This window comes from Arachis ipaensis, chromosome B3, assembly GCF_059453495.1.
Source record: "Arachis ipaensis isolate K30076 ecotype BB chromosome B3, ASM5945349v1, whole genome shotgun sequence".
NCBI lineage: Eukaryota > Viridiplantae > Streptophyta > Magnoliopsida > Fabales > Fabaceae > Arachis > Arachis ipaensis.
This window is the reverse complement of record NC_142438.1, coordinates 137,218,729-137,236,555: the sequence shown is the minus strand read 5'-3', so window position 1 is coordinate 137,236,555 and position 17,827 is coordinate 137,218,729. Positions and strand designations below refer to the sequence as shown.

Below are 17,827 nucleotides of genomic sequence, written 5' to 3'. Positions count from 1 at the left end.
AAGTATATATAGAAATTCAAAGGAAAGAAATGATGATAGTACATATGCTATTGTTTTGAAAGTTACGTAGATATTTTCATATTTTAAATATAAAAATGATAATATTAATTAAAAGGCGTTCTACTATTTTTTTTTAATATATGAAATATATATTGATTTATTAACATTAACACAAAAGTAGTATAGAGCGTTTGGCATAACCATGAATATATTAAATCCCATTAATTAAATCCCACATAATAAGTAGAAAGAAAAAACATGTATGTTACGGGTGAGTGATGTAAGATAAGACGTGTATTAACATGGCTGGCCATCTTTGTTTATGCATATAAATTAAACGTGTCTTCCCAATTTTCAATTGTTCTTTTCTAGTTAGCCAGCTTGCTAGGTCCATATCCATTTATGGAGGGAGAGGGACAAGATCATAACAACAACTACACTCGCCCTCTTCTCACACCGCCGCCGCCCGCCGCCGTATTCACCACAGAATCCCATGACATCCCTCCGATCAGCAGCCCCAGAATCTTCGGCAGGGAGTTTCTCCTCGAGTCCAAGAAGCTCTGGTACCTGGCCGGCCCTGCCATCTTCACCTCTGTCTGCCAGTACTCACTCGGCGCCATCACTCAGCTCTTCGCTGGCCACGTTGGCACCTTAGAGCTCGCCGCTGTCTCTGTCGAGAACTCCGTCATCGCCGGCTTCTGCTTCGGCATCATGGTAATTATATTAAAGGGATATTAAATACCAACAAGACCTCTGTCAACTCTTGTTTAAATATTGTATTGTGATTTGTGAGTTTTGCTACTCATAAATGATATGGAAAAGTATAGGGGCAACAACTTTTGTGTTTTCTGACTAGTACTTAACCATTAAAATAAAAGTGAGTGATTTCTCACTATTAGATGTAATTTTATACCATTAAAAACACTATTAATGATCAATTGATGGTTATAAAATACTAAAATTGCTGCCCCTAGCATTCCTCAAATGATATAGGCGTTATAATAGTACATTTGTACTTGTAGTCTGATCTGGTGTGTAACAAATTGAATTTAATATTGAATATAAAGTTAGAGTAAATTAGTGTATGTGGCATGATGTTTGGCATGAGTAATTGATAGAAATGAATGCAGCTTGGGATGGGAAGTGCGTTGGAAACGCTATGCGGACAAGCGTTCGGAGCGGGACAATTGAGGATGTTAGGGATTTACATGCAACGATCATGGGTCATTCTCAACACCACCTGCTTGATCCTCAGCCTTCTCTACGTCTTCGCCAAGCCGCTCCTCAATTTTATTGGCCAGACGGCCGCCATATCCAAGGCGGCGGGGGAGTTCGCCGTCTGGATGATACCGCAGCTCTTCGCATACGCCATGAATTTCCCGATCCAGAAGTTCCTGCAGGCGCAAAGCAAGATCATGGTCATGGCTTGGATAGCAGCGGCGGCGCTTGTGATGCATCTGCTGCTCAGCTGGCTGCTCATGCTGAGGCTGGGCTGGGGGCTGGTCGGGGCCGCGGTGGTGCTGAACGGGTCCTGGTGGTTCATAGTGGTGGCGCAGCTTGTGTACATCCTGAGCGGCACGTGCGGGAACGCGTGGAGTGGCTTCTCGCTAAAGGCGTTTGAGAATCTCTGGGGATTCGTTCGTCTCTCCCTTGCATCTGCAGTTATGCTCTGGTATCAAAATTTAAATTTATTTATTTCTTGGTCATATGCTGCCTGATGCATATGAGACAAAGTTACAAAATAAATTTTGTTCAAGATTGGTATATTCATAATTTGAAATACACGAAAAAATATTTATAATTTAAAACTAAAATTATGTATATAAGTATTAGAAAAAAAATTTACTTATATTTAGAATAATTATATATAAGAATTAAAATAAAAAATATTAATTAAAATTTAATTAAACAATTATTTTTTAATTAATTTTAATTAATATCAGTTTATCTTTTTTAAAATGATTTTATTCATCTTATATTTTAAACTCTCAATCATAAATCTTAAATGGTAGATTCTGAATTTTAAATTCTCTAAAAATAAGATTTTTTACAATTAAAAAAAGTTAGTTAATATTGAATGTCTAAAAATTGATTTTTTTATTATTTAATGTATAAATAATATTTTTTTATCTCAACAAATTTTTTAAAAATTACTATTAATTTTACTTATGTATAAAAAATTAAGATTCAGTTTGATAATTAACTAATTTTAGAAAGAGCATTATCAATGTTTATTTTTTTTTTTTTTACTAAATCAAATTTGACAAGAGATATATTTATTTGTATATAATTATTAACATTTTTTTCAAAACTTAGCGGAGACAAGTAGTGTCCCTTCTTATTAACCTGGGTCCGTCTTGCATTGATTGGTGAAATGTATTTTAAATTCTAATTGTTTTTTTTTTTTTTTTGGTGACTTTAAATTCTAATTGTTTAAGTAACATTTTTTATGTCTTATCTAATAACTAACGAATTAAATAGGTCATACATCAATCAATATTCATATAAATGTGAAGAATACATTGACCATACTCCATACCTAATATAAGTTTCTCACATACCCAAAAAAAATTTAATTTGATTTGACGCTTTTTGGTACCAACATATAAATAATAGAGGACAGAATCTAACTCGTTTCCCATGCTTCGTGCTTGCACTACAAAGATCGCGACATACATGTGGACGGCATTTATTGGTACAATAAATGTTAGCATAATATATATACCGATTAAATTAAAAATACACTAAAATTAATTATTAAAAATAATTATTAGTATAAAATAATATATATTAAAATATAAATATATAATTATATATTAAAAATAAATTAAATTATATATATAATTATATATAAATATATTAATAATTAATTTTAATGTATAAATAATATTTTTGTATATATAAATTGGCAGACTAATTAATTAGATGAATTTGATTGATATATACGTTGTGGAAAGGGGCACTTGCCTCCACCAATATTTATATATTATTTCTCTTGTGGTGTTATGTTTGTTCTTAAAATAAAATATAAATTATTTTTTTGAATTTTATATTAAAAATTTATTTTTTAAACTTAAGAAATAATAATTTATTTGGTTAAATTTGATCTAATATAAATATTAAAAATAAATAAATTAATCAACTCAATAAAAAAAAATAAATAGTGATAATTAACTTTATCATACTAACGAATTAGTTAATAATCAAATTGAATCTTAATTTTTTAATTAGACATAACTTAAATGATTAGTATTTCTTTAAAATTTAGTTAAGACAATTAAATATATCATCTATATATTAATATATTAATAATCTTTATTAAAATGGTCTTGTGTAGACTCTAGAGTAATTATTTTGGTTAGAAATAAATTTTATTTATATCATAATAAATACTATGACAAGTGAATTTCATATTTCATAATTGAGTAGGAGATGATGAATAATTAAATAATTATTTAAGAACATAAATGAAGAAATAATATTTAGTTATATTAAAAATAAAGTAAGAACAATTATAATTATTTTTGTTATTTTAGATTAATATTTTTTTGAGTTAATCAATTTATTAAAAATTTAATATAATATATATATATATATATATATATATATATAATTTTTACTTTAACAGTATGTATATATATGTTTGCAGCCTGGAAATGTGGTATTTTATGGCACTAATTCTGTTCGCGGGATATCTGAAGAATGCAGAAGTTTCAGTTGATGCCTTATCTATCTGGTGAGACCCCTCTCATCAATCACTCCGCTAATCAATATTCATTCGGAAATAAATTAAAGTTACCCTTTTTTCCCTTTTGTTATTGCTACAAAGATTTATTTTATGTGTTACAATAGTGCCTAATGCAGTAATGATTAAACCAACGTATCCACATGCCTTTGGAATCATCATAAATGACAAAATCAATATGAAACAAATTATAAAAGTCTTTCTGATTTCAACACATAATAAAGTTCGTACTTGGTAGTTGGTACAACACCTAAAGTGAATGAGTATGCATGCCATAAAAAAATATATTTATGTAAAAATCTTTTATTATAAGTATACCGTACCCGAGTATGAATTATTAAATCTAAATTTATATTGTGCAAGATATAGTAATAAAATCAATATGATTTTATTTTATTTTATAAAAAAATGATATTATCATTGTTATTTTTAATAATATTACTTCACATATGCGATTTTTTATATTATATATTCTTATGAATTTATAAAAACAAAAAATGATATTATCCTTTTTCTATTTTGTCAGATACTGGATTAGGTTTATGATAAAGAATAGTTTATTGCATCTCATTTTAGTTAAACACTAATTAAAAGAAAGTTTCTCTAAGAAGTTTCTTTAAGGTTATTTTGTTGAAAAAATTTAATAATATATATATATATATATATATATATATATATATATATATATATAACATATACTTTTATTTTTTATATAATAAATACTTTAAAAACTAATGTTTTTCAATATAAAACCATCTATATTACTTTAAAGGCTTAAAGCCACTTGTCAGCTAAATTACAGGTAATATAAATATAAAACTTTGTTTAATTAACTGGTCAACTGTTCATCATTCTAACTAATTAATATTATTAAATAATACCCCTTCCTTTCATATTAGGTATTTTTTTTAGTTGTGAAAAAATATTAAATAAAGAACAATGTTAGAAAATTAATTTTTTTCAGTTAATATTAGTTAATTTTTAAAAAAAATTTATTTATTTTAAATTTTAAATTCTAATAAACCTTTAATATCCTAAATCTTAAGTTATAAACTATAAATTTTAAATCCTACAAAAAATAAAAACATTCAAATTAAAAAAATTAATTAATATTAACTAAATAAAAAGTATAGTTCTCTATATTTCTCTTAAAACAATCATTATTTTTTTTTGAAAATATAAATAATCAAAAGAAAAGAATTAAATTATTCTTAATATAATTTTCTCTCATTATTAGTAACGTTTTAGTCTTTTAACTTTTTTATTTAATAATAAATGGTATAATAGGTAAAAATTAATTAATGATCTTTTGAAATTAAAAAATAAATTTAATTTGAAAAACAATAAAAAAAAAAAAACACTTAATAAACGCAGAGAATAGCATGCTTTGGGATTCGGTTCTATTATTGTACCAAAAAATGAAAAAATCATAATCACGGGACAGCCTCCAATAGTAGTTCCTATTTCATACTAAACATTGCACTCATTGGTTGATGAATGGAAGAAGGTAAAAATCCAGATGCAGTTTTCTTTACACTTTACGTGAAGTTTTTATTATTGAAAAAATAAATATGTTAAAAAACATTAAAATTCAGATGCAGGTATTTTTACATTAAATTGATATTTAAAGATTATTAAATAATTTAATAAATTTAATTAAATTATTATATAAAAATTTTTAATTATTAATTTAATATAAAAATAATTATGTGTGAATCTTCACATTAAACAATATTGGGTGATTAATTTAATTATAATAATTAATTTAATAATTTTTTTTTTACATATAACATTTGGAATAGATAGCAAATTCAAAATGAAAACTTACTGCCACTAGGCACTTGCTCCCACTCAGCCAAGCGACAGAAATTCATTAATTTAAGCATAGAGGCAGGGACCAAGAGGGAGCTATCATAAAATTATATAATGATTAAAATAAATTAATCAAAAAATAATCAGAATTTATTTTATTTATTATTCATTAATTATTATATTAATTAATAAATAATAAATAAAATAAGTTTGGATTATTTTTTTATCTCCTTAAAATTACCGTTATATAAATTATGATTTCTCATCACTATCCATCATTAGTATTTATATCATAGTGTGAACTTAATAAAATTTAAAGTAATGTTTCATGCAAAACTACCTTTTGAATCATTCCACACCCTTCCCCTCCCAAGAAAAAGACAAACATTTGTCGTTTTCTTTCTTTTCCTTGATATAAAAGTGATTGATCGAGTTAAGAGTGAGAAGTTTAAACTTTAAACTCCCTCAATTATTTAATTTGGAGTCTAGTGAATATATATCACAATGCTACAGACCCCACCAGCACCATGGTTTAAGCATTTTTGGAAAAGCAAAGAAGGACCTCATGGAAAACAGAAAGAACATTTCACACACGGCCTTACCGATACATATGGATGCACATGCTACAAATCCAGTATAAACTACATACAAATTCTGATCACTTTAGTAATGGATCTCACACACCTACAATTCTAAATTAAAATTCTAGAAAAATCAATGGAATTTATCTCCATTAAGTATTATCTAAACTGAAATTGCATACAATACAATAAGAATTGTTTTTTTTTTAATTTATTTATTTAAACTATTTTTGTTTCTTCCTCCTTTACCATGCATGCATACTTTTTCTGGGACGTGACCATGCACACTACTTTGTTATGTGTTTTTGCCAAAAGTAATTTTTAAATTTGTCCTTGAAAAATTAAGCACACGTTGGAATTGTCATATACTTAATCTTTCAGTATTAATTTGAATATTAACTGATGGGATACTTTAATTAATTGTGCTATGAGAATAGCCTATTTGAGTTTGGTGAAATCATATCTGACCTTGTAGCAATGGATTTGCAGCATGAACATCTTGGGTTGGACCGTGATGGTATCCTTTGGAATGAATGCAGCAGTAAGGTATTTATTATTGTGTAACACAAAAGCTTCATCCTAAAGAGTAAAGTGGTTATTGTTCAATTAAGATGAATTAATTTTGTTGAGTTGTGGGCAGTGTGAGGGTGTCAAATGAACTAGGGGCATCACACCCAAGAGCAGCGAAATTCTCGCTAGTGGTAGCAGTGATAACATCGTTTGTGCTGGGTCTAGCAATGTCACTGGTTCTTATCATGTTCAGGAAGCAATACCCTTCCTTGTTCTCAAATGATTCAGCGGTGAAGGAACTGGTGATGGAGCTGACACCAATGTTGGCCTTTTGCATCATCATCAACAATGTTCAGCCTGTTCTTTCAGGTGTTGCCGTTGGGGCAGGGTGGCAGAGTCTTGTTGCCTATGTCAACATTGCTTGTTACTATCTTTTTGGTGTTCCTCTTGGACTTATTTTGGGCTATGCGCTTGACTTTGGTGTCATTGTAAGCCTTTTTCTTGCTTCCCTTATTTGCCTTCTCTATTATTCAGTCCTGTGATATGTTATGATGGATATTTCCAGGGGATCTGGTCTGGGATGCTCACGGGGACCATTGTCCAAACTTGTGTTCTATTCATCATAGTATATAGAACTGACTGGGACAAAGAGGTAAGATCTTTGTGAAGATCAGACCATATCACATTGCATGCAAACCAATTTCATTATCTTATATTCATGCTAGTTTTGGGTGTTGATGGCAGGCCTCCCTTGCAGAAGATAGAATAAAGAAGTGGGGTGGGCATAAAGATTCAAAATCCAATGGTGTCGCAAATAATGATCAGCAAACATGAAAGTGTTGCAAATTCTAGAACCAAATTTTTTATGTATTTAATTTCATTTTGTCAAACTTGTGTTCAAGGGCCAACATTAGCCCAGTTGTATAATTTAGAAGTGTTATGCCTCGTTGGCTCGTATGATAGAAATGCTAAAAAGTAATCAACATTTATTATTTTTGACCATTAATTAGCTATCAATGTTTAAAAATATGGGCTAAAGTATGTTACTGAATTATAAAACCAAAGAAATTGAGTTGATACTTAAATGTGATGGTCAAAAACAATAAATTTTGTGATAATCCTCTAGCATTTCTCTATCTCCACCCCTCAAACAGGTTGAGGGGTGGCTGAGTCTGGAACGATAGGGCTGTAGTGGATGGGGTTGCTGCTGCTCATCCTTTTCTTCAACGGCGGCAGCTCCCTTCCCTCTCCTTTCTTTTGTCTTCCATTATCGCCTTACAATAGTTCACCTGTTTCTTTCTCAACACTCATCCCTTCTGAACTCTCTTTTATGTCACCATGCTACTTTGCCTCCCGGCTTGCAATCTGCAGGAAATTAAAGAATCAATTTAGAGGTTGTTGCTCTGTTTTGGTAGTAGTAGCTTTGTTGCATCCAAGTATAGCGCTCCATATCCAGGTTGTGTTCCCCATAGAAGTCGAAAAAATCTAATGGAGGGCTAAGTCATCCAACTGGAGGCCAGGTTTCCATGAATTACTGGAACAAATATCGTTGATTGAGGTGGCTGAAGGGTAGGATTAGGGATGGAATTGATTTGTAAATTCTATATTTTCTATGGGCTATCAGGTTTTCAGAGAAGCTCTTGGGTTTTGTGTTGGGACTATAGTATTAAAATATCATATATAACTTTAAGGTAGATCCATATGATTCTACCAACAAAAAAAAAAAGAGGTAACCTTCCAATGATAACAAAATATTACACAAATACGTTTTGCATAAATTGAAAAAAAAAAAAAGTGAACAAAAGTTTGAATTTCACACTCTAGTCCAAGCGAAGTCCAGCAGGAGAATGGAGGTAAAAACTTAAAACATTTCCCCCTTCCTGTGAGAAGATAACTTATTATGGTGTAAAATCCCAATACTATTACGACTACTGTATTTTCAATATCCATGCATTATTTATTGAAAATGGCGGAACAAGATTATCCTTAACAATTACATTGGAAGTTTGATTTTAGGCCGAAGCATATTGATTAGTGGACTGATGAATTTAATCGCTTCCATGCTAGCTTAGGGGAAGAATTGGTGGCTTAATTCGAGACTTTTTTAGGAATTGGCCCTTGGACCTTTATTGCTTGAGTCCATGTAAAATTCGTTCATAGTGTCGTTGGCGGCAAACAGTTATTGCTTGAAAAGAAGGAAAGAATGTTTGTATCTAACCCAAATAGAAAAGGCAACAATTGGGCTCGAGCTTCCTAGATTAGGGGTTCCTTCCACAATCCACACCCTTCTGTATCCTTTTGCGGTTAAAAATATTGATTCTTTGTTCAATAATAACATTGTGCTTCTAATTATTTGATAGAATTAGAAACCGTGAAGCGCCAATCAAGTTTGTCAACTTCAATTTATTTCCGCTAAGTTAGCAAAACCTAAATAATGATCGCACTCTCCATTAGGGTAGGGTTCCAGCATTTCACTTTGTGCAGCACAACTTAGTCAGATTTATTTTTTTTTTTTAAGAAAACCGTGAATTACCCCCCGAGTATTAAAGCTTCTTCACAATCTATTAATCCGTAGCCTACTAAAAATTAAGCAACTTCATAGCTTCTCTGCACATACCACCGCAGCTTAACAGATTGCAGAATAGATTTGGTTGCGTATATGAATTAAACAGATCAAAAGACAAACCTAGAATAGATTTCTCCAAGAATTCCTGTAGAACCATTTCCATTGCGCAAACTGGATTAATAGATTAACTAATCTAATTGAAACAACGGATCAGCGCATATGAAATAAACTTTTCTAAAATATATATATATCCTTAGCAATATAAGACAGCATTGCGATTCGGAAAATATCCATAACAGCATTTAATTAAAATTAAAACGATCAGAAACCAGAGTCTCAACAGATCACAAAACTTAAAACTCCTGAATGAAGAAAAAGAAAATGAAGTTTAAAAGGTAACCTAAGCGGTGAGAAGGACGGCGCCACCGTTCTCCTTGATCTTCTTCTCGGCGACCTTGGAAATAAGCTTAGCCTTGACGACAACAGGCTGGTCCTGAGGGAGCACACCTTTTCCCAAGACCTTGAAGTAACCGTGCTGAGTTACATCGATCAATGGAGCCTTCTTCTCCTTGGAGGCCTTATCCTTCACCTCTTGCGGGACCAATGACCACAGCTTGTCGATGTTAACGATTGGGCAATGGAACTTGTTGCGGAGCTTGTGAAAATACCGCATACCTACCTTACCGAAGTAACCGGGATGGTACTTGTCAAACAGGATTCTGTGGTGGTGCATGCCACCGGCGTTACCACGACCTCCTGGATGCTTACGGTGCTTTCCGATACGACCGTGCCCAGCGCTCACGTGACCGCGCTTCTTGCGGTTCTTCTTGAAGCGAGTTGTCATCTTCGGATCTCAAGCGAGCACTCTGAATGTAGGGGTTCGGCGGACAGAGATAGAGGAATTAGGGTTTGGGGTATTTTATAGTTGCGTGACGATGGATTTAGATTTTTTGGTTTATGGTTTTACTCCTAGGGTTTTGGTGTTATGGGCTTTTTTTTTTTAGAGTCCAGGCCAACAGACAAGCCCAAACCACAGAAAATCGGATCCCCAATCCTATGACCCGACCCGGAGTTGGAAGAGCTGTCCTTCCCCAATCTGCAGCTGTAGCTCCTTACCGGTACCTTATCCCGTTTCTGAAGACTCATTCCTCGCCGGCGGACCTGCTGCTCTCCCCGTCGTTCTCGCCTTGCTTGAGTTGCCAAGACGGAAGCGCCAAGGACGGAAGCGCGGCGCCTTCACTTCGGACTTCGCCGCCAAGAACCATACTATATTTGGGTTCTGAGCCTTTATTTGATAATGTCGGGCCAGAAATAAAGAAGAACCTGTTATGTTGTTGGCCCAGAAAACATCACAAAAATTTTTGTTCTTTAGGTGATCAATTACGACAAGTTTAATTTGATTTTGATTTGATTTGCTCCATGAGCATTCAGACTGATGTTGTTTCACCAATTTTATAACTGTATAACTATAGTCAAGTTAATCTCTTTTAATTAAGAAAGAAAAAGTTAATCTCTTGACAATACGGAAAAATTGAGCTTCAATTATCAAGTTAATCAAAAGCCGCCAATACGCGACACTTGACAGTCCACAACTAACCAACTACAGAGATCATATTCTTAAGTGCCAAGTAAATACACGCAATGCTTTAGTTTATTAGTTATCATCTATGTCTTGCAATAAGTATATTTAAATTTGAGATTGGTTAAGACCAATAAATAGTGAATAAAAACTCGTAATATTAATATTGTGATGTTATAATAAGTAGAAGCTGTTCAACCCACCCTTCTGGAAAAAGATTCCAAGTAAACTCACTCCATTATCTTCTCTCGCGGCTGTAATATCATTTCTTCTTTTTTTCAATTGGTTACAGACCACTTGATGTGAGGAACCTAAACCTTCTAAAGATGACATTTCATACGAATCAGACTCGAATAATGAAATAATTATTTTTTTGTGTGATTAGAAACTGGAAACGGTTTAGCAGAATTACTATGCCTGGGAAAATAATAAGACGGCATGTAATTAATTTTACAAATATATTCCACCAGTACAAACGGTACAACAATGTTACAGTGACATGGGGCTTCACATTAGAATCTATATATAATTATAATTATGTATATACAAATCAAAAAGAAAATCTAAGAGGTAATTAAGTAGAACGGATAGATGAGAAATTGGAGACGGCAAAATGTGTATGTATAAGTGTATGATCATTTTTGAATAATGAGGGCAGCACCAACCAAACCCAACCATACTGTCAATCCAATCCAGAAAGCTCTACTTTTCTCTAACCCAATTGGAGGTTTCCATACAAGAAAATCCCCAAGGTAATCTCTTGAAGATGGAAGCTGGTTGGTAACCGATCCACTTATTCGATCCTTGTCCTTGTACTTATCACTCCATGTTCCCGCATAGCTACATTGCATGGCAACAAATAAAAGATTATTTTTCTAATATGCTCCAAGTCACAAAAGTAACAAAGTGCAATTTAAATTACTATATATGCAGTTAATAGTTATGATCCACCACAATGTGACAAATGCCGATGGCAGTTCAGTGTATTGGGACACAGCTCACTGACAATAAGACATGAATAGAGATTATTACACATTGACGATTTGACATGAACAGTATGATGCAACAACTTGAGCAAGTTGCAACAAATGCAATTTCCTTCTCTATCACCTATACTCTATACAGGTCAATATAACCACTGAAAAAGATTGATAGGGAATAAAAAAGCAATGATATTTGTGGAAATCGAGCCAAGTTGCTTGTGTTCATTGTCTAGTTGTGAATCATGCATCAGCATAATTGGAAATCTTGACACTGAGCAGTAAACCACATAGAAGAAAAATAATTTCTTGCCACAAACTAGGATTGTATAAAGATTATGGTAAGAAGGAAAGAACCTGTCGTAACTAGAACCAATCAAGGGTATGGTGACCATCTCCTCTTGTGATATCTTGAGCTTGGGCGCTTGCAAAATGTAGCGAAGCTCAGAGGCCTGACGGCGGATGCTAATACTGGGGTGCGTCTTCTCTAGTTGCTTGTACAGATCAATGCAGTCTTTGTGGCGGTTGTTGGCCTCATAAGCCATAGCAAGCCATATTTGAATCTGAAATAAATAACAATTAACCCTAAACCCTCCACCTACACTCATCAATTAGAGAGATAAACAGAGAGAAGTGAGCCAACCAACCTCACCACCAAATAAAGTAGGCCTGGGGATGATAGTCAGTGCACCTTCAAGAAACTCAATGGCACGTCCGTACATGCCTTTTCCGTAAGCTTTCTGACCCAAATCAAACATCAATTGAGCCGTCGCTCTCCTCTCTTCTTGTTCCTTAGCCACCTGCACGGCACATTCATTCATTAAACATAAAAGTTAAGATCCCATCTCATCATGTATCTATCACCGATAGGTCAATTGAAACAGACAAAACCTTTTCGAGCTCTCTTCTCACTCTCATCTTCTTCTCTTCCTCGGTCTCCTCCGTACCTTCCTCTCCTCCTTGCGTCCCATCGCCGCCGCGGCTCTGCAACTCCTCGGCCTTCTTCTCAAGCGCTCTCCTGTCCTCGAAATCCCTCACTCTCCTCCGTATTTCATTCTCCCACTCCTCAGTCTCCCAGAACCCGCCGCCGCCGCCATTATTGTCCTCGTCGCTGGACTCGGCGTCATACCCGACCCCGTTCTTCTCGGAGTTGGACTTCCCCCGGGCCATCACCGCGCGGAGGTTGTTGTTGCTGCTCCGATACTCTCCCTCATGGTCCCTTCTGGGTGACAAGCTCAAAACAACGTCGATCCCGGCGGGGCGAATAAGCTTCCTGTCGAGAATGATGCTCCGCGGGGAAGCTATGTCTAGTAAGAGTGCCAGGTGGCCCAGATTCGCAGCCATGGCAGAAACAACAAGAGGAAGGAGAAAAGAAAGAAAGAAAAGCCGCCGGGAAGGGGAGGGGTTTGAGTGAGAAGTGAGAAGAGCGAGGGGAGAAGATATTTATGTTGGGGGGGAAGTTGTGACTTGTAAGGATGAAGATGGGCGCCAGTGTTGTCGTGTTATTGGTGCAATATTGGAACGTGGCTATGTGTTGGCCAGTGCCGTGTGCCACCTTTCCCGTGCAAAACGATGTCGTTTTCAAGGCTCTTATAAGATGAGAAAAAAGTCACCCAACAGTCTGTTACATGTTATCGACTACATCATCTCTAATATTCCTTTGAAGGAAAAAATGAAAGAAAAGAAAAGAGAGAAAAAAAATTAAAAAAAGAAAAGAATATTATTTGGTTGAAGAGATAATTAAAAAAAAAAATTAGTGAAATTTACTATTTTTTTTTAATATTAAAAAAAATGAGAGAAAATTAATTTTTTTTTACTTTTAATATTATTCCTTATTTTTTTAAAATATTTTTTTTCCTTCCAAACATATTTAAAGAAAATAAAAATTCATTCAATTTTTTTCGTTATTTATTTCTTTCCAACCAAACATAGTCTAAAGAAGAATGCTAGGAGGTCAGTAGATTTTATGATTTGTAGTCATCAATTAATCATTATTAGTATTTTTAATATAGCAAAATTACACCATTTTCTTTTGTTAATTAAGTGTTGGCCAAATTTTAATAAAATTACTGGCTCTTAAACTTTCTCATCTCTAAATTATTTAAAAATATGATAAAAATAATAAATATTATATTTTTTATAAATAATAAAATAATATTTATATTTTTTACTTTATCTAAAATTTTGTGATAATATCTGAATAAATATTTAAAATTATATATAAAAATTTAGAAGGAAATTTAATTTTTAGATTTTTTTATTTTTTAAAAAAATTTAGTCATTTATAATAAAAAAATTTTAAAAATTTACTTGACATAAAATTATCAAATTTAAAAAATAAAAAAATTTATTTTTCTAATAATATTTACAACAAATTGCATCAAAATTTTATCTTTAAAGTTTATTTTTAGAATATATATTTAATATTTAATTTTTTGTTATATTTTTAAATTTTTTTAAAACTTATTTGTCGTTAACATTTTGAAGTTACTTTTCGGAGTAACGTAAATTTTTTAGTATTATCTTGATAATTTAGTCGTAGAAAAAAATAGAGAATACACAATTTAAATTTTTTTTAAATAAAATAAAAGTATCAAAAATTTAAAACTTGGAATTCCTTTTACATAGACGAAAAATACCCGATATCTAAATAATAGAAAATAAATTGAAATATATATATACTAATGATGAGATAGTTTAATAAAAAATTTATTAATTAATGGCCTAATTAATAAATAAAAAATTATAAAGTGTTTTAGATTGTAGATATGTTTTATTTCATTGTTTAATTAGTTTTGTTGGCATTTATATAGAAAATATATTAGTTTAAATAAAATAAATTTTATTTGATCACATAAAAAATCAAATAGATAGCTAAAAATTGGAAAAAAGTTTTAGCAAGGATCAAATAATTAATAACAATGAATTACAATTATTTCTTTAGTTATTCTATAATTAAGGTGTGTTATTTTAAAAGAAAAATTAACAAAAAAAAATGTCACTTTATTGTAACAAATTTGGTTAAATTTTTTGGTTATTAAGTTAAGTGGATAAACACATATGGTCTAAATAAAGATGAACCCAATTTTATTACTAGATCTTATCCATAGGAAAAATTGAACTCGGGCCATGGTTTCAATTTTTAACATGTCAATGACAATTTGGACCGACTCAAACCAACCCACAATGTCCTTACTCGAATGGGACGCTCTCTCTTTCTTTTTATTTGTTGACCGGTTTTTTTAAAGTACAAATAGGGATGGCAAAACTTCTTAAGACGCGGAGATTCTTGCGGAGACTGCTTCGAATAGGAATTTAACTGTGAAAATTTTTTTTGCAGAGATTGAGATGGGGAATAAAATTTTTTCGAGGCAGGTGCAAGGACCCAAGCGGGAATCTCTGCCCTGTCCCTGCTAATCTCCGAAATCCAAAACATATATATATACACAAAACTCTTAATCCTCAGTTGCATAACCTTTCTTCAATTCAGAGATCCCTAATGTTGTCCATACTCCATACTCTATCCAACCTCTCTGCAGTCACCCCCTCGCCACTCTCCCTTCTCACCGCATCGTCACACCTCACCGTGCCATCACCCTCATCGCGTCATGCTCTCTATTTGCGGCATTCCTTTCCGTAACTCTGTCGTTGTGTCCGTTCTCCCTTCTATTGCCGCGTTTCCCACCTCGTCCATTGCTCTGTCCTCTGGCTCGCCGTTACGTCTCCCCACTACGTCATTTCAAAAGAAGTTGTCATCCTGTCGTTTAGACTTTTTATATAAAATCTTGTTGTTTTTTGTATAAGATGGATACTTGCAGCTCTATTCATATGAAAATTAATAATTAGTTAGAACTATCAGATAGATGGGGAATAGGATCCCCACGGGGAATAGGGATGGGAGCAATATTCCCCCACAGTGGAAAACGGGGATGGGGACAGGGAGTAAATATGAGGGGCGGAAATGGAGAGCAGGGAGATATCCCCCGCCCCGCCCTGTCCCGTTGACATCCCTAAGCACAAATTTAAATTTAGGGGTGAACGCGGATTGGATATGACCAAAATCTTGATCCGATCCGCATTAAAATTATCGGATCGAATCCAGTATTCACGTATTTTTTCATGCGGATCAAATCAGATATCGGATATATCTACATAATATAACAATACTTTGAAAAGCTTTTTTTTATTACAAAATTGTCAATAAAATTCATCTTTTTCACCCTTTTAAATAAGTTTACTATGAAAATATGATTAAACATACATTTTTAAATAATAAAATAATACAACATGTATGATATTGATTAATTGAAATAAAATATAAAAGAATATTTATTTATTTATTTTTTGTAGATCTACGGATATGCGGATCCGATAGCCTTGCAGATCGGATTAATATCCGAAATTTTCATATTGGATTCAGATAAACACTTCGGATTTGCAGATAGGGATCCGCTCCATGAACACTCCTAAATTAATAATAATATCAAAACTAATCTTAGAAAGAGATGATTATATTATGATCAAGGTTTTAAAAATTGGACCGATCATTAAACCGTTTTAGTTACTAGTTTATTAGTTCAACCAGTTCAATCAAAAAAATTATTTTATAATAAAATTATAAATAAAATATAAGTAAATATGTTAAAACATAATTATAGTCTAATATAAATATTAAAATGTCATCCATATTTAAAATATTATATCAACTAAAGTCTTATAATCTTAGCAAATACAAATTCAAAAGTCAAATAAAAAAAATCCAAAGATTAACAAGTATTAATAAGGTTTCAGCATAATTTTCATAAAGATTAATAAATTTTTCTAAAGATTAACAATGAGCAATAATAATCAGCATAATTTTAACAAAAATTAATAATATTTTTTAAAGATTAACAATGAGCATGATTTTAGCATATTTTTAACAAAGATTAATAATTTTTTTCAAAAATTAATCATGAACATTAGTAAAGAGCATCATTTCAGTATAATAACAAAAATTAATAAAATTTTTCAAAGATTAACAATAACTAGTAGTAATGAGCATAATTTTAGCTAAATTATTTTCAGCATAGCATAAAACAGTAACAATGGATAGAGCTAATCATTAAACAATTTAATCTAAATAGCACTATTAGCAGCAGAATCCTAAATCAAATAACAAAGAGCCAATAATGAAAAATAAAATATAAACAAAAATATCAATCTGAATAGCACTAGCAAAATTGTAAACCTTCATTTTGACTTCTGAGCAGAGAGGTAGAAGTGCGCCGGAGACGGAAGCCAGGCGACGAGCATGACGATGGTGGGTTGGAAGAAGTTGTGGCTGACAAACGAAGAACAGAATCCAACACGCCGAGCTCGAGGAAGAAGCTGCGATTGGTGGATTGAAAACTTCGAACACTACGACCAGACGAAGACGATGGTGTCTGAGCGTGACACTTTGAAGTTTAAACTGAAGAAAAGGGAATTAAGTCCCACTTTGGTCCTTGACATTGACGAGTTGCACTAATTTAGTCTTCAAGATCCCAATTGCACTAAGTTAGTCCTCTAGATTGGAAAAAATGCACCACGTTAGTCTTTTCCCCTTTTTCCATCACCGGAGCACTGACGTCATCAGTCTTGCCACGCTGGACACAGTAACGGTTAGATGACATGACATAAAATTTGATTAGCTCCAATTTGGTCTTTGTCCACTTTTATAACCTAAATTGCTTCCTTTACTTATTCCTCTTGTTCTTCCCATTTTTTTCTGGTTCTTCGTCTCCTTACTCGTTGTGCACCCTTCTGGTTTTAGGATCATGATTGCAAGTGGGAGTCAGAGTTCTATGCGGTCTAACACAAGGATTCTCAGTCAAAGTAGAGCATTGAGTGTTTCACAATGGTGTGGGTGTGGCTGTCGTCCTGTTCTTCGATGATCCACAACAGAGACTAATGCTAACAAGCCATTCATTGAATGTCCTAACTACAATGTCAATGGAAAGAGGTGGTGTGGTTTATTTGTCTGGGCTAACATTGGAGAAGAAGATGCCGGTGGAAAGGTAACTTCTACCGAGA

At 32.6% G+C, this 17,827-nt stretch overlaps 3 protein-coding genes across 3 annotated transcripts; 1 reads left to right on the top strand and 2 right to left on the bottom strand.

Moving 5' to 3' along the window:
* The first annotated feature begins 210 nt into the window (after nucleotides 1-210).
* LOC107633791 (MATE efflux family protein) lies at nucleotides 211-8,045 on the top strand. Its single transcript, XM_088509670.1, has 7 exons — nucleotides 211-714; nucleotides 1,131-1,672; nucleotides 3,650-3,736; nucleotides 6,628-6,684; nucleotides 6,779-7,136; nucleotides 7,214-7,300; nucleotides 7,393-8,045. The coding sequence occupies exons 1-7, from the start codon at nucleotides 403-405 to the stop codon at nucleotides 7,480-7,482; spliced, it is 1,533 nt and encodes a 510-aa protein (XP_088365796.1). The 5' UTR covers nucleotides 211-402; the 3' UTR covers nucleotides 7,483-8,045.
* Nucleotides 8,046-9,432: 1,387 nt separating this feature from the next.
* On the bottom strand, nucleotides 9,433-10,127 carry LOC107631353 (Ribosomal protein L18e/L15 superfamily protein). The gene has a single exon (XM_016334782.3). The coding sequence runs from the start codon at nucleotides 10,056-10,058 to the stop codon at nucleotides 9,615-9,617; it is 444 nt and encodes a 147-aa protein (XP_016190268.1). The 5' UTR covers nucleotides 10,059-10,127; the 3' UTR covers nucleotides 9,433-9,614.
* Nucleotides 10,128-11,205: 1,078 nt separating this feature from the next.
* On the bottom strand, nucleotides 11,206-13,337 carry LOC107631354 (Tetratricopeptide repeat (TPR)-like superfamily protein). Its single transcript, XM_016334783.3, has 4 exons — nucleotides 12,665-13,337; nucleotides 12,421-12,573; nucleotides 12,131-12,336; nucleotides 11,206-11,633 (listed from the first exon to the last, which is right to left on the bottom strand). The coding sequence occupies exons 1-4, from the start codon at nucleotides 13,115-13,117 to the stop codon at nucleotides 11,429-11,431; spliced, it is 1,017 nt and encodes a 338-aa protein (XP_016190269.1). The 5' UTR covers nucleotides 13,118-13,337; the 3' UTR covers nucleotides 11,206-11,428.
* Between the last annotated feature and the right edge of the window lie 4,490 nt (nucleotides 13,338-17,827).